The sequence below is a fragment of the Callithrix jacchus genome, chromosome 7 (genome assembly GCF_049354715.1).
Source record: "Callithrix jacchus isolate 240 chromosome 7, calJac240_pri, whole genome shotgun sequence".
NCBI classification, from domain to species: Eukaryota; Metazoa; Chordata; class Mammalia; order Primates; family Cebidae; genus Callithrix; species Callithrix jacchus.
This window is the reverse complement of record NC_133508.1, coordinates 155,517,189-155,532,580: the sequence shown is the minus strand read 5'-3', so window position 1 is coordinate 155,532,580 and position 15,392 is coordinate 155,517,189. Positions and strand designations below refer to the sequence as shown.

Genomic DNA, 15,392 nt, shown 5'->3' with positions numbered 1-15,392 from the left:
TAAAATGTGATATAGCCAAACAAGACAATACTCATCAGTAGAAAGGAACAAACTAGAGCTGGGCACGGTGGCTCACACCTGTAATCCCAGCACTTTGGGAGGCCAAGGTGCGCGGATCACGAGATCAAGAGATTGAGACCATCCTGGCCAACATGGTGAAACCCCATCTCTACTTAAAAAAAAAAAAAAACAACAAAAGGTAGCTGGGCGTGGTGGCATGTGGCATGTAGTCCCAGCTACTCAGGAGGCTGAGACAGGAGAATTGCTTGAACCTGGGAGGTGGAGGTTGCAGTGAGCCAAGACTGTGTCACTGCACTCCAGCCTGGCGACAGCCTGTCTCAAAAAAAAAAAGGAAAGAAAGGAATGAACTATTGATAAATACAACATGGATTAACCTAAAAAATATCATGCAAAAAAGAAACCAGACATAAAATAAATGCTGTTTTGGAAAAAGCCACCACATAACGTAAAATTTCCCACCTTAACCATTTTTAAGAGTACAGTTCAGTAGTGTTAAGTATATTCACGTTGTTCACCTTGTAAAACTCAAACTCTAAACCCTTTAAACAACGATTCTCCTTTACCTCCTCCCGAATATTGCATGATACAAATTATATGAAATTCTACAGGCAGCAACCCATAGTGACAGAAAGCAGGTAAAAGTTTGGGGTGGGTAGAACTGACTGCAAAATTAGAATGGAAATGTTCCATATATCCACTAAGGCTGATATTTACCCAGGTTTAAACATTTGCCAAAATGCAATAAACTGTACACTTAATGCATTTCAGTAAAGCTGATTTTAAAAGGTTTTAAAAAGTAAACTAATAAACAGAGATGAAAAAGGATAGCCTTATTGTGTGTTACTGCTATGTAAGTACAATTTAGGTTGTAGCTCCCTCTACTGTAGCAAAAGAAACTGGCAAGGATATTTCAAAGATCAAACTTTTGAAACTGGAAAATGCTTATATTAAATAGTACAAGTAAAATACACTGTGTGTTCCTCTGTGTGTGTGTATCCCAGTGCCTAATACTTAGATTGTACAGCGACAGGACATAGGAGGCACTTAAAAATGTGGAGACCAGGATTCTCATCTTCCAGTACACATATTTGAAGAGACTGAAGTACATAAATAGAGCAGTTAAGCAAAGACTTGCCCACCTGACTTTATGGTCTGCTAGGTTCTCTGCCTGTACAGTTAATTCATTAATCCCTAATTGCTTCCATAAATGTTTTACCCAGTCACAGATGTCAGTGGTTCTCAAAGTGTGATTCCCCCAGACCAGCTGCATCAGCATCACCTGGGAACTTGTTCAAAATGCAAATTCTGAGGCCCCAGTCTAGACCTATTAATCAGAAACTCCATTAAGAGAGCCTCGCATCCCCTGTTTTAAGAGGCTTCCAGTTGATTCTCATGCACTCTCAAGTTTGAGAGCCACTTTTCTAGGTTACCAACCTTATGTAACTCTAACAACAGTTGCTTTGTACAGTTTCTTCTTTTCTCCCTTATGTGGGCATCTGGACCTTTGACTCTCCACTGAAAACAAATCCGCAGCCCTGACACCCTCAGCTTTCGCATCTTGCCTTGGGTCCCTTCTTGCTTTATCAATTCTTTGACTCGTTATCAGCTGCCTCCTAACACTAAGTGAATTCTGAGATCAAGCCCTTAGCCCCAACCAGGAATAAAGCAGGTCTGTTATTCTCTTCTTCTTCCCCCTCCTACTTTTATTATATACAAGATCTTATAAAATTGCTGGGGTTTTTTAGCTGTCTCCTTTGAAATCAAATGATACAATCCTTTATTCAGCAAACATTTAATAGTGAAATACATATATGTGTGGACCTCCTGTAGATATACTGAGGATAAAACGATAACCAAAATATACAAAAATGCTGTAAACTCTTCAGGTAGTTTATATTCTAATTGGGGAATGCTTAAGAAAACTATATGCTATGTTGGAAGACAGGTGCTAATGAAGGAAAGTAAAGCAAGAAACATAACGTGGAGTAAGGGAACAATTGGAAATTGTAGACCAGATGATCGGGTAATCCTTTAAAAAACACAACTGAAAACGACAAAATGATATGATTAAAAACTACTACTTAAGAGTAATCAGAGCAAAGATGCAAATAGCCAACAGTTGTCTTGCCTAACAGAATAAAAATTTGTCAACAAACTCAATACATATTTACTGAGTGTCTCATGTACTAGGTGTTAGGGAGATCACAGTAGTTAAAAGGAAAAGTCTCTACAGCTATGAAGCTTACATTCTACTGGAAGAAGATAGATTAAAACACACAACTAGGATCAGTGTGATGACTCATACCTATAAGCCCAGAACTTTGGGAGGCTAAGGCAGGAGGACTGTTTGAGCCTAGGAGTTCAAGACCAACCTGGGCAAGATCCAGATCTCTACCAAACAACAACACACATCTATGTCAGATGGCGATACGGTTTGGCTCTGTGTCCCCACCCAAATTTCATCTCAAATTGTAATCCTCATAATCCCCACATGAGGAAGGAGGTGACTGGATCATGGGGGCAGTCTCCCCCATACTGTTCTTGTGATAATGAGTGAGTTCTCATGAGATCTGAAGGTTTTATAAGCGTTAAGACAGTTCCTCCTGCACATGCTCTCTCTTGCCTGCCACCATGTAAGACGAGCCTGCCTCCCCTTCTGCCATGATTGTAAGTTTCCTGAGGCTTCCCCAGTTATGCAGAACTGTGAGTCAATTAAACCTCTTTTCTTTATAAATTACCCAGTCTTCGGCAGTTCTTCACAGGAGTGTGAGAATGGACTGATGCAAATGGTGATAGTGTTACGAAGAAAAATAAAAAAGGACAAGGAAAGAGAATAATGAGGTGCTTGGATAATACGCAGAGGGCATATTTTTACAGGCAGGCGCTCAAAACAGTAATTATAAGTTAGGGAGAGAGTGAATGAAATTTTTAGGATATAAGTTCTTTTATGTTAAAATTATTCTACTATAATCACTGACATAGCCCTAGCACACAAAACCGCTGGCACACATTTTTGTTTTATATATTACATTGTATTGTCTACATATTTTAATCACTACCTAGTAGAAAAAGAGCTCACATCTTGATAAAGAATAAAGAGGTAGAATTAAGGATTCCAGAAAGCACTAGTTCAAAAGTGTGAGCAAACACTGAAACTTTGATTCCATTTACTTCCTAAGAATGATTGTCTGACTTTTCATCTATGTTCTTAACCTACGGAAAACAAGTTGTAAGTGATTTATTCTGTTATCTGAGGTAAGATTTACTTAAAAACAAAAGGTCTGTTCATTCAAATCTTACTACACACTATCAGACACTGTAAATGTTTCTATATTTCTCAAAGGCCCATCTGATGTTAACCATTTCTAATTAATTTTCTAAAACTTTCTGAGAAGTCTTCTGAAGAGTTAGCTCTCTCTATTTTGCTTAATTCTATTTATAACAAATGAACATGCCATTGCTGTAGCCATCCATTTCACTTCTAGGAATCTAACCAACATTTATCTTCATGGAGGGAGCAGAGATATATGTAAAAGGACATTCACTGCAGCTCTGTTTATAAAACCAGAACCAACTTAAATAACTAACAATAGGGTCCTGCTTAAATAAATTATAAAACATTCCTCAGTGGATTTACATATGCCAGAATGGAAACCTTTCCTAGATAAAAAGATAAAATGCAAGTTTCAGAAAGATAGGTATATATAATCTCATATATGGAGAAAAAAGCTAAAGGATATATTATAAATACATATTTTTATATGTTTGCATATGCCCAGAAAACTTCCAGAAGGATATCTCAAGAACTATTTAATAATTATTCTCTGTGGGGAGTGAGACCGGATGAGAGGCATACATAAACTTATCTTTTTTTGTCATTTCTTCAGTTCTATACTATTTAACTCATTTTGCAGTGGCCACATGCTATTTTTACAACATTGTCGTAGAGCTACGCATCACAGTGTTTATACAATTGATTTTAATATGACAAGTGCTATGCTGTTATGTACAGCTCAACAAACATGTTGACTGCATGCATGGTTGTTCCAACTCAAACACTAAAGCACTGAGGATATTAGTGTCTCACACAGACTATCAGAACAACACACACTTGAGGATATTTTAAGAATATTCTTCCAAGTGGGGTGAGGGGCCGCAGGTGGACCCTGCTTCCTTAACAACAACAACAAAGAATGTACTTCCAGTGCACTCTTACTTCCAGTGTTTGAAAGTGACTGAGTTCTTATATCCTTGTCAACACTAGAACACAAACTTTTAAAATCGTAAGCAGTGTGATAGTAAATAAGACATAGTATCTGATGTTGAGTTTTATTTCATTTATTTCTTACAAGTGGATCAAGCATTCTTCATGTGTTTATAGCCATTTCTTTTCTAAGAACTGCTTTACTTATTTTTTAAGCTTAGTATTTTTTCTTAACAACTTCTAATTTTAAGAAATCCTTTCCCACTGTGCCATTTGTCTTTTATTTGTTTAGTGCTCTTTTTTCTTACAAAGGTTTTCTATTTTTATGTAATTAAAGTTTCAATCTTTTCTTCCATGATTTCTGGGTTTTGTGTCTTCATCTCCAGAGCTGGAAAAAAACTTTCAATTGTTTCATGATTTTATTTCTCTTTTTAATATTTAAAGCTTTGCTCTAGAGAAAATTAATTTTGTTATTTAGCAGGGATCCAGCCTTACTTTTTTTTTTTTCAAAATAGATAATTTTTAAAGATGTTTTTAAATATTTACAAAGGCAAAAACAAAAAATATTTTAAAAAATGAAAATAACTTCAATTAAGCTAAACTATAGTTTACATTTTGATATTGTTGAAATACTATTAACATGTTCATCTATGTGTTACATATGCAGAGGTGGACTTAATAGCCCACTTAATATTATACTCTGAAAAGTCTATAAAAATACACTGTTTTGGCTTCGTGATACTATTGCGGATGTGTCGTAATTTATGTAGCCATTCAGCTATTATTGAACAAATAATGACCTTTATTTTTATAACAGCAATAAACATCTTTGTACATAAATCTTTTTCCACAACTCTGAGTAAGATTATTGACATGCTCTTATATAGCTTTCCAGAATTTTACTAGCATATTCAAAGTTTGAATTTCAAGAGATAGGGAGGAAAAAGGCACACAAGCAAGAGACACAGACGTAACTTCTGCCATTGAGACTCTGATACCAGTGAAAGGAGACAGACTGTGGTCATGAACTTCATCTTCATTTTATGCTATTTCTCTTACCTTGAATAACAAATTTGTTAAGCCTATTTTCCAACTAACCTGTAATTTCTAAGCTGCCTAATGCCTGATATATATGAACTCAGAAACAATGGTTGAAATGTATCCTCAACATGTATACTTTTCTCAGATCTTCAAATAAATATGCAACAGAATTGAGGTAAGGTGCGATGAAAACCTAATTCAATGAAAGATCTGGGTGAATGGGTGCAGACACTAAGGCACATATATAAAATAACACATTCCTTCAAAGCTGTTGATAAGAGGCTTATAAAGTGACGGAACTAGAGAGAAGCCATGTGGGAGAGAGACACTCATTAGAGAACTGCTCCTAGGAATCTCGGTGTTCTACCTGCTACTTTCCTCGAAATTCTTTTAGCTTAAGGGACTTTTGACCAACTGCTATTTCACTGAAACAATGAAAAGACAGTCCTTGGAGGGACAAAAGCCATTATCAAAGAACATATTTCTATTTCTTGCAGCTGAAGAAAGGGGGCAGTAACACCATTTAGCTCTTCTTACAAAACAATCAAGTCTCCAACCAAGTGTCTTCAAACAAGTTCATATGTTAACAAAAAGCTATTCAGCACGGCTTTTCCTTTCTTGCACGTCTCCTCCCCTTATTTAAAAAGCAGGCTGACTTTATATAGTAGCAGTAATGCACCTAAAATCTTCACCAACTGTTTAAATCTCCCCTCAAAATACTCAGATATGAGCAGTCTATAAATTTAATCGTGAAGAAATCTCTCTGGAGCCTCTGTCCTCCTCAGTCTCTCTCTGTATTATTCCCTTAATTTTCCTTTTACTTCTTCCCTGTATTCATGTCTTCCTGTGTGGTTTATGTCCAATTTTCACAGAGCAAGTCCTCCAAAAACTTAACTGAGAAAAAGAACTGGAAGTGGATTTTTCAGACCTTACATGGTTAAAAACTCAGAATTCTAAGTTGTAATTAATTTTCTCGCATAATTTTTAATCAACTGCTCTAATGCTTCTCTAGCTTTCATGACTGTTCTTGAGAGGTCTGAAGCACTCATTCCAGATCTATGAGACTTTATTCTCTCCCTGCGGAAGCTGTGAGAACTTTTTTACCCCGGGGTTTTGAAATTCTAAGGGGCTGTGCCTTGGTGTGGGTCTGTTTCCATTTGCTACGCTGGGATCTTGATGATTTCTTTCAAGCTGGAAACATATCCTTCTCTTTTTGGGTATTTTCCTAAATTACCTTGTTATATTCGTATTTTAAACTTTAAAAATCACTATAACATACATACATAAACATGTACAAATCTTACATGTTTATAGTTGAATAAATATTTCTAAGTCAATATTGTTTATTAACATTTAAAAGTAAGGCATGCTGATTAGAAACTGTAGTCAGGTTGGCACTAAAAACTTTAATATTATCTCTGATTCTTCCTTCTTACTGAATCTCCTTATGTCTAATTAGACATTCAGGCTTGTCAATTCCACCGTTAGAGCTCTCATCTCATTCTGAATAACCCATTGTCTGCCTGAATACCAGTTCATCCTATTTTACCTGTCTTGCCTTCAAGTCTGGTTCAAACGCTGCTACTTCCAGGAAGTCTTCCTTTATGTTTTCCATGTTAAGCAAACTCTTGCTCCTCTAAAAGACTTCTGTATTTTGTTAATATTTCACTTACACACCTAACGTATTTAAAATCTGTTGTATATATTGCATGTGTTTTATTTCCTGTGCTAGAGTATATGAGTTTTAGAATCTTTGAAGGAACCTATCTTTGACCTTCCTCATTACATAGTTTTTGTTATGCCATCAGTTTATATGCTAGATAGACATTAATAAATAAAGTAAGGACTACTGAGGAAAACCAAAGAGTAGGAGACATGGCCTCTTCTGGGGAAAGAAGTGTTATCTATAGCAATACCAAATTAATAGTATAGCACTTATGACAAAATGTAAAAGGTAAAATGACCCTCGACTTAGATCAAGAATACAGGCTTTTTCATTTATCTTGCCAGTGTTGTGACAGTGTTTCCATCTCTGGTAGCTAAAACACATTGATTGTTGCCTTTTAATAAATTCACAATGAATTTCCACCATTTGGTAAAATATACAATCTTAAATTGACAGTTTCTGACAAAGCCTATTTATATTAACTGATATTTGAGAAATATTTAAGTGATCACACTTATCTTCGTTCCTTTATAAAGTTTTAAGTTCTATTTTTACAATAAGAAAATTATAAGACTACAGCTACATTAATTCAGATCTTCACAGAAATGACTGTATTCAATTGTATTTTAATATTATGCCATCAGTTTTTTTATAAAAAAAATCAGATTGAATGTTTTTGCATCTTCTCTAAGATCACTGTTTGAAAATATTTACCATTACCATTATATATTAGGTTGAACCATATTAAATTGCCAATATTCAAATATTTTCAGCTTTTTAAAAGGGTAATTTCTTATGGTTCACTTAAACAGTTCAATATTTTTATAGAATTATCCAGTTTAAGTCATTTTATAATGCAGCGACACAAAGAATTCTGTCTCAGTTGCCAAAGTCATAAGCTCCCTCAACTCCCGAAGATGATAATGACACCAGGCAGAATGATTCCTTTTTGCTTTCGCTGCCAGGAAGCACAGTGCTCAATGTACTGCTCAACTGTGACAATCTACTTAGCCTGCGTGATGTTATAATGTAGCATGTTTCTTTTTGTTTGACCTTTTTCACTTTGATTGCTGCCCACGTATGTTTTTCTAAAAGCAAACACTGTAGCAAATATGTATCTATAACATATACATAAATGACTGGTTACCTAGCCTACCGTTGTGTTGAGCAGAATTCTGCCTGAACTTGGCAGGGAAAAGTACCAAGATTAACTGGTGATATTCCACACAGGTACTAGAAGGGGATGAGGCAGCATACCATCTGTTTCCAGCCCTATGCCATGTGCTAAAGTGCTCAAAGTTTGTAGGGATGAGGCATTTGTGAATAAATTATGAAAGCCAGTCTGCAAGAGGTGAAATTTAAACCAAAATTGGAAATGAGAGAGAGGCATTAATTAATAGAAAAAATAAAGGTATTCCTGCCACAAGCAATGAAATATAAAATAGACAATGAAATGCAACAGAAGAAACTTAATATATATGTAAATATTTGAATGTATATTAGGTTGGTTTAAGAATAGAATCTATGATTCAAAGAAAATGAATATTGACACAGTCACAAAATTATCACTCCACAGATAAGTCATTAATGACAAAAAGAAAAAAGACTGTTTACATGACAACAATCAAATCTAACCTAGGCTCAAACTTAAAATCACCAATAATGGGCTAAACTGTTGTGTCTCTTTAAAGGATACAATGATAAGAAAACAGATCCATGTAATATTTATGCTAAAAATGTTTAACCGAAACCTGATCATGAGAAACAATTAGAAAAAACTCTAAAATGAGGAACATTCCACAAAGCAACTAGCCTGAATACTTAAAAAATGTCAATTTCATAAAAGATAAAAGAAAAGCAGGAAAACTCGGTGCTAGATTAAAGGAGACTAAAAAGACATGACAACCAAACATAACAAATGATCCCATACTGGATCCTGAATTGACATTAAACAAAAATATCTTATTGAACAATTGGAGAAATTTGAAAATGAGACTGTATATGACTATTGCCCTTCAAAGTTTTGTTTAGCAATAAGCAATTCCGCAGAATTTCAAGTTTCGAAATTTGAAAATCGGTCGACGGTATTGTATGAATTTTTTTTTTTTTTTTTTGAGACAGAGTCTTGCTCTAAAGTCCCAGGTTCCCAGGCTGGAGTACAGTGGCATGACCTCAGCTCACTGCAACCTCCACATCCCGTTTCAAGCAATTCTCCTGCCTCAGCCTCCTGAGTAGCTGGGATTACAGGTATGCAGCACCACGCCCAGCTAATTTTTGTATTTTTAGTAGAGATGGGGTTTTAAAATGTTGGCCAGGATGGTCTCGATCTCTTGATCTCATGATCCACCTGTGCTGGCCTCCCAAAGTGCTGGGATTACAGGTGTGAGCCACCACACTGGTCTGTATTGTATGAATATTAAGGTTCACAAGTATGAGAACTGAATTGTGATTATGTAAGATAACTTTTTCTTGAAAGTTATTGCTGAAGTATCATAATGTTGGTTACTATCAAGTTGTCCAGTAAGATAAAATGTAAAAAAAAGCAAAGCTATGTGTATATGTGAGTGTATACAGAAAGGAAGAGAAGAAAATGTGGCAAAACTAGGTGAAAAGACACAAATTCACTGTACTATCTTACAGTTTTTCTGAAGTCTTAAAATAAAACAGGAGAGCTATACATAATCTGGGCCAAATTCTATAAGTTTGTAGACATGTAAACTGAAAGCAAAGAAATTTTACTTTGACGTGTTCATCAGCTAGACGTAGCTAGTGTACAACTAGAGTTCCTGTCACTTTATTTTCTAGTCCAGTGCTCTTTCAACTTAGACGGTCTCAAGCCTAATCACACAGGATAAATCAGAATAAGAAACATCTAGATGCAGGAAACTGAGTACCAGGCAGGTGTTCTAAACCATCCCAGCAGTCATAAGGGGATGGACTATGGTCAACTGTATAAATGGAGAAGAGGGAGCAAAGTTAAAAAACATAAAAGAAGCATAAAGGATTGGTGGTATATTAAAGGCAGGAAGCAGAAATGATTCTATATTTTATAAGCTAAAAAGATAGAAAAACAACAGTACTAGGGCTAATAATGAAAAATTAGAATAAGATAGACAATTAGGATGAACATTTAGAAACTTAGTTTGAGACAGGTACATTTTAATTGTAATATACCAGAATGTAAACTACAAGTGTATTAGAATGTAAAATCCAGAAGGCAGGAATTTTTATCCGGTTTGCCTATTGAAACATCCTCAAATGACTTAAACAGTGCCTGGTAATACACATTTGTTGAAAAAATAAAATGTTTACAAGGCATTCATGTACAGATATGCAAGAAATACAAATTAGAAATTTAAGAGAGAGTATGAACAGCCTTTTACTTGGTCAGTCTTCAGGGAAGTGGACATATTTATAGTCTCCATCTCCCCAGGTCTGTTTACAGAGAGCTCTACCTGGGGTTTTGAATATAAGACCAAAATATGTCTACTCTATTCCACTGTTCCTTACGGGTACCCTAACCGTAAACATCACCAGGTGGATGAGTGGCAACGGTAATTTAGAGCTATCAGAACTGCACGATTATCCTAACAGATTTCATTAGCTACAGTAGCCAGGGCCAGCATTAACAGCATCACCTGGGAGCTTGTTAGAAATGCAAATTTTTAGGCTGAACTCTAGATCTACTGAAACTTTGTGGTTGTGGACCCAATTACCTGTGTATTAAGAAGCATTCCAGGTGATTTTTAATGTACATTTAGAGCAAAGAACAAAAATTTTAACAGGTACTAAATACTTTTTGGATAAAATTTACCTACCTTGTAGTCTAAGCCATTCTTCTTGAGATGTAGCTAAAAATATACAGACCCAATTACATAAAGACATCTATAATAAAATCAGTGTAACCTGTCACACGGTCGCATCATCTAGTGATCACACAGCAAAACCAGTCGAGTATAAAAACATTTTTTAAAGCTGTCTACTTACTTTAATGTTTCCGCAAGGAAAAAGCTCTGCTGTACATCGTCATGTGTAGGAGTAGAGGAATATACGTCCTTGACTCCAGAAAATCCACCACTAACTCGGCAATACTTTTCAATGGCCTATGAAAGAGATCAGACAAAAGAAGCAATTCTGTAAAATTTCAAGTTTTGAAGAACAACAAAACTCTGAAGGACAATAATCAAAAGTTCATAAAGATTTGTATGAAAATCTGATGGTTTAAGAATAATGTATTATCAAAAGGGAATATTCTCATACTGGAAAAATTAACTCATATGAGAAACAGGATGTTTCCTATAGAATTTCTCTCTTCAAAACTCTTTAATCTTTTTAAGGCATCTTATATTTTCCTAACTTAGAAATCAAATTTAGGCTATTCTTTCTAAATGAAGGGTCTGTCTGGCAAAACAAAGATTCATGAATTCTGACAAATCAAGATGGAGGTCAGTTTCAATTAAAAATTTTTTATTGCAATTTTATCACTTCCAAGGACAAATAATCTACATGATAAAAAAAAAAGTATTAGTAGGAGGACTCTATAGTAACCGTAGTAAGAGATAATATTTACTAAAAACATACTATGTGCCAGACATTGTATTACATGTATATACTATCAGTTAGCCATTACAGGTGGTATCAACTGGCAGAAAGAGCCCACCTACTCCAATCATTATTACATATGAACAGTTAACAATTAAAAGGTTTGGGAACAGAATACTCACACACACTTCCGTTGTTAGCAGTGGCTGAAAGTTGTCCTAAGAGTTTTAAATACAATCACACTTGAATTTCACAAGTTTATGAAGTGAATAGCTCCATCTTTCAGATGGGAAAACTGAGGCACAGAGTAATTTGCTCCACCTTATTAACTACTGTGCTTTACTGCTTGACTGAAAGTTGAAATTCTTACTTTCTTTTTGCATCTTTGGGCATGCCTAAATAAAATGTACTGAATGAAATGGAATGTATTCACAACCTTATTTTTTAATTCGAAGGAACCGAAGTACCTGCTTCTGCAGGTACAGCACACTCCAGGTTTAAGCCATTCCTGCAGAGTGGGAAGCACATGTGGTGGCTTTGTTTTTCTATTCTACCTAACCCTGGTTTAAGTACAGTCACTTAAATAATCGTCGCTGTCTGCCATGGCTGGTTGTTCCTGGTCTTGCTACTTTTCTTACTCTTCCGGGTTTCTCCTTCCTATGAAAAGCTAATTCACCTTAAAGGGTGTTGATTTAATCAATCTGTTCATTTCATAGCTCCATTTTGATTATAGCCCAGTTTAAAGGGTTTGGTGCTTTTCTCTAATATATTCTAAACAAATTTTGGATACAAGAGTTTTTAAGAACTTTTCTTTACAGTTATCAAGCGTCTTCACCACCACATGAACTATCGAAACAGTTTAAGAATACTAAGAAAGTGGGAGGGAGGCACGACTAATCTTTAAGACATTTCAAGTCATGAGGGCAAGTTTGGAAATCTGAATGTGTAAATAGAATGAACAGCTAAGGCTACAGAAGACATGCTATACTGCTATTCTGCCTCACCCAGCCTTCCCTTTACTTTCTTCACACCCAAGAGGAAGGGCCAAGAGTGACGCGTGAGCAAATACTATTTAATACGCGACACCGCCTCTTTTGCCTCCATCCCTCCCTCTCCTCATCACTGCACGTTTCTGAAACTTGAATTTAGAGCATAACTATTCCAGTTATTGTTCTTGACCAATTATATGTTGAGTTTGTTTGTCCACATAGGATATAAAAGCAAAATTCTACCTCCTATATTTCAAATTTAGACAGACATAGGCTCAAGTCTGACTCTGTCACATCTCTCCTTAACAAATAAAAGTAGGGCCATACTTGAAAGAAGCACACAGGAGAAAAGGACCTTCGGAAAGGATGAATCATCCTAAATTATTCTTCAATGACAAAAACCGCTTCCGCCCTCACTTTCTACTCCCCACATGATCCAGACCCGTCTCCCTCATTCCTCTAAATAAGAAGCATTAACTATCAGGGGACATGAAAGTGAAACACTCATTATATGATCACTTTACCTATCCAGTTCCCTTATATAAAACAGTGCTTAATTTATGGAAGCATTAGGAAGCCACTGCTAACAACAGAAGTGTGTGTGTATTCTGTTCCCAGACCACTGTGGCAAAGCTGGGCTGTCTTCTCAACTGTGGCAGCACCCTCCTACACAGAGAGAGTCTCACTAGTACCTGTGCTCCCTATTCTGGACCCAAGGGGCCAAGGAAAAGCAGCATCAATAAATGCTTAATCTGTTCATGTCCTGTGTAACCAACCACTTGCTTCCATTAATACGTTCTTATTGTGAAAGTCCAGGAGGACTATCTAGGTCTGAATGACGAATGAAAAATAAGTGTACTCCCCTTAGTTCAAGATCTCACATTATTCCTAGGTTATGGCAGTGGTCTCCCAAACCCACCAATTTGTGGATTACAATCAGATCCTTCTGTTTTGTTACTCCACACTGAAACAAAAGCCTTCAGGAGTTCCCCCTTATAAACTATTTAGCAGTTCTGTAAGGAAATCTCAAAGTCAGATAGCTTTCACAGGCAGAAATTGGTAAGAAAAAAGAAAAATAAGATATGAAGGGCTTTTTAGACAAACAAAGAACTTTATATTACCACTTCCCATATGACAGCACTCACACAGTAGCTGACAGAAGAAATTCAGAGAGTGTGTGTTGCAGGGAGGAAGCTGTGTACACACGTCTTCTTTCTTGAACAACTAACAACTTCTGATTTGGTGTGTATGGCTGTCTACATGTGCCTCCAGGCTTCTCTCCCGCTTTGCCACTGTGAAACCATTCTCTTTACATAAATTGGTATACATCTTGCCCTAAAATATATCTCGTACATTCTTGTCTGGGCAATTTACCAGCACTACTGACCTCTTTGGGGATGTCCTTAGTCATTCTAACTAGATTGTAAGATAAACAATTAGAATACCAAATCGCCATAATTACTGTTATTTATCATAATTAGTAAATCTTAAAGAATAAAATAACCCCTAACCCCTGGAAATAAGCTATACTTTCATAAAAGACTAGTAGTTTTTTCCTCCCTAGGTACTGATAGCCACAGATTCCCTGAAAGACTAGCATTTAAGAGTAAACCACTTTCTCCCTTTACTTACTAACCATTAAAAATTCTTCCTTTGCAATACATCTATGTGTATACGTATGTATATATGTATACATTTGTACCCTTTCAATCTAGAAAAGTTTTAACAATTTACTGTTCCTTCTTACAGTGGTGCTATGAGGAATCACTCAGAGCACAAGTTGAAGTAAATAGGATGTCATCTACCCAGGCTGTGAACCTGGGCAATTTTGCGATGTTATTTTTTCAGTGAGTAAGCAGTAAGAGAACAGAATAGAAAATTAACCTATTAATTTTAGAATTGTACTGAAAAACTGCCTTTTAAATGACTCCCTACAGTTATGTGATTTATTTCTACCGCCAAGAAACTTAAATTGACTAATTAAGAGTTTCTTCCTCAGATAAACAAAAACTGCCCTACAGGTACTAAAAACGAGGTAACATTTAGAATTCTGGGTGAGGATGCACGGCATCACAGGAGGGCGTGACTCAACACTCTTACAGATAAAGGGGAATACTGGCTTACTTACCAGTGCCGCTTCCCAGCCCCACTGCCTGTATCTGGGGTCATGAGTGAATCGCCACAGGTACCAGTAGGTTTCAATTACTTCCGGACGGAGGATATAATACTTCTCAGCTTGCCGGACAGCCACGGCCTCCACTGCACCATCAAACTTGAATGATTCAGGACCCAGCTTTAATGCTGTAACACGACAAAAAAATAACTGAGCAAAATAAACCATGTAAGTTTGTTTGCAAGGACTTCTTTCTTCCCTGAAAGAATGGAATATGAAGTAATTTTTGTGGTTTATTTTTATTACTGCTGTTTGCATTCAGTGCAAAATGAGTCACTTTAAAGGATCCATATTTCGTTTTCTTAAAATAGACTTATAACTATTCCTATTATTCTGATTTAAAATGTTTCTCAGAATAATGTGTATAAATATACTGCTAAATCTAATTCTACCAATAAGAGTCTAGTAATCTTTTGGAAACAAATGCAAACCTAGACATTTGCACCTAATATACTCCATTGTTGTCCAAAATAAAAGTATATAAGTAATGATACTGTGTGGACTTTTAAGGCAATTTTAAAGACATTTGCCTATAATATGCACATATAAGAAAATATTTTAGAGCTCAGATCATGAACTGACTTAGTTGTAGATAATTACAGTATACATTTAGCTAGAATAACTACTAAGGAGAAGTGAATGGATATTTTAAAATACGGTGGCCAAAAATTATAGCACAGGTATAAGAAAACACAGCAGAGGATGTAATAACCTGCTAGAAAGTTAGCTAAACTAGGACTGCACTTTTTAACTAAA

At 35.9% G+C, this 15,392-nt stretch overlaps 1 protein-coding gene across 2 annotated transcripts in view; it reads right to left on the bottom strand.

Annotated features, from left to right (window-relative positions):
- MAN1A2 (mannosidase alpha class 1A member 2) overlaps nucleotides 1-15,392 on the bottom strand; it is a 177,181-nt gene that overhangs the window by 15,618 nt on the left and 146,171 nt on the right. For both annotated transcript variants that reach the window (XM_009001969.4, XM_078332860.1), the window contains 2 exons: nucleotides 14,592-14,764; nucleotides 10,920-11,035 (listed from right to left, as the gene is read on the bottom strand). In XM_009001969.4, coding sequence (XP_009000217.2) covers nucleotides 10,920-11,035; nucleotides 14,592-14,764 — 289 coding nt within the window. The remainder of the gene's footprint in view (nucleotides 1-10,919; nucleotides 11,036-14,591; nucleotides 14,765-15,392) is intronic.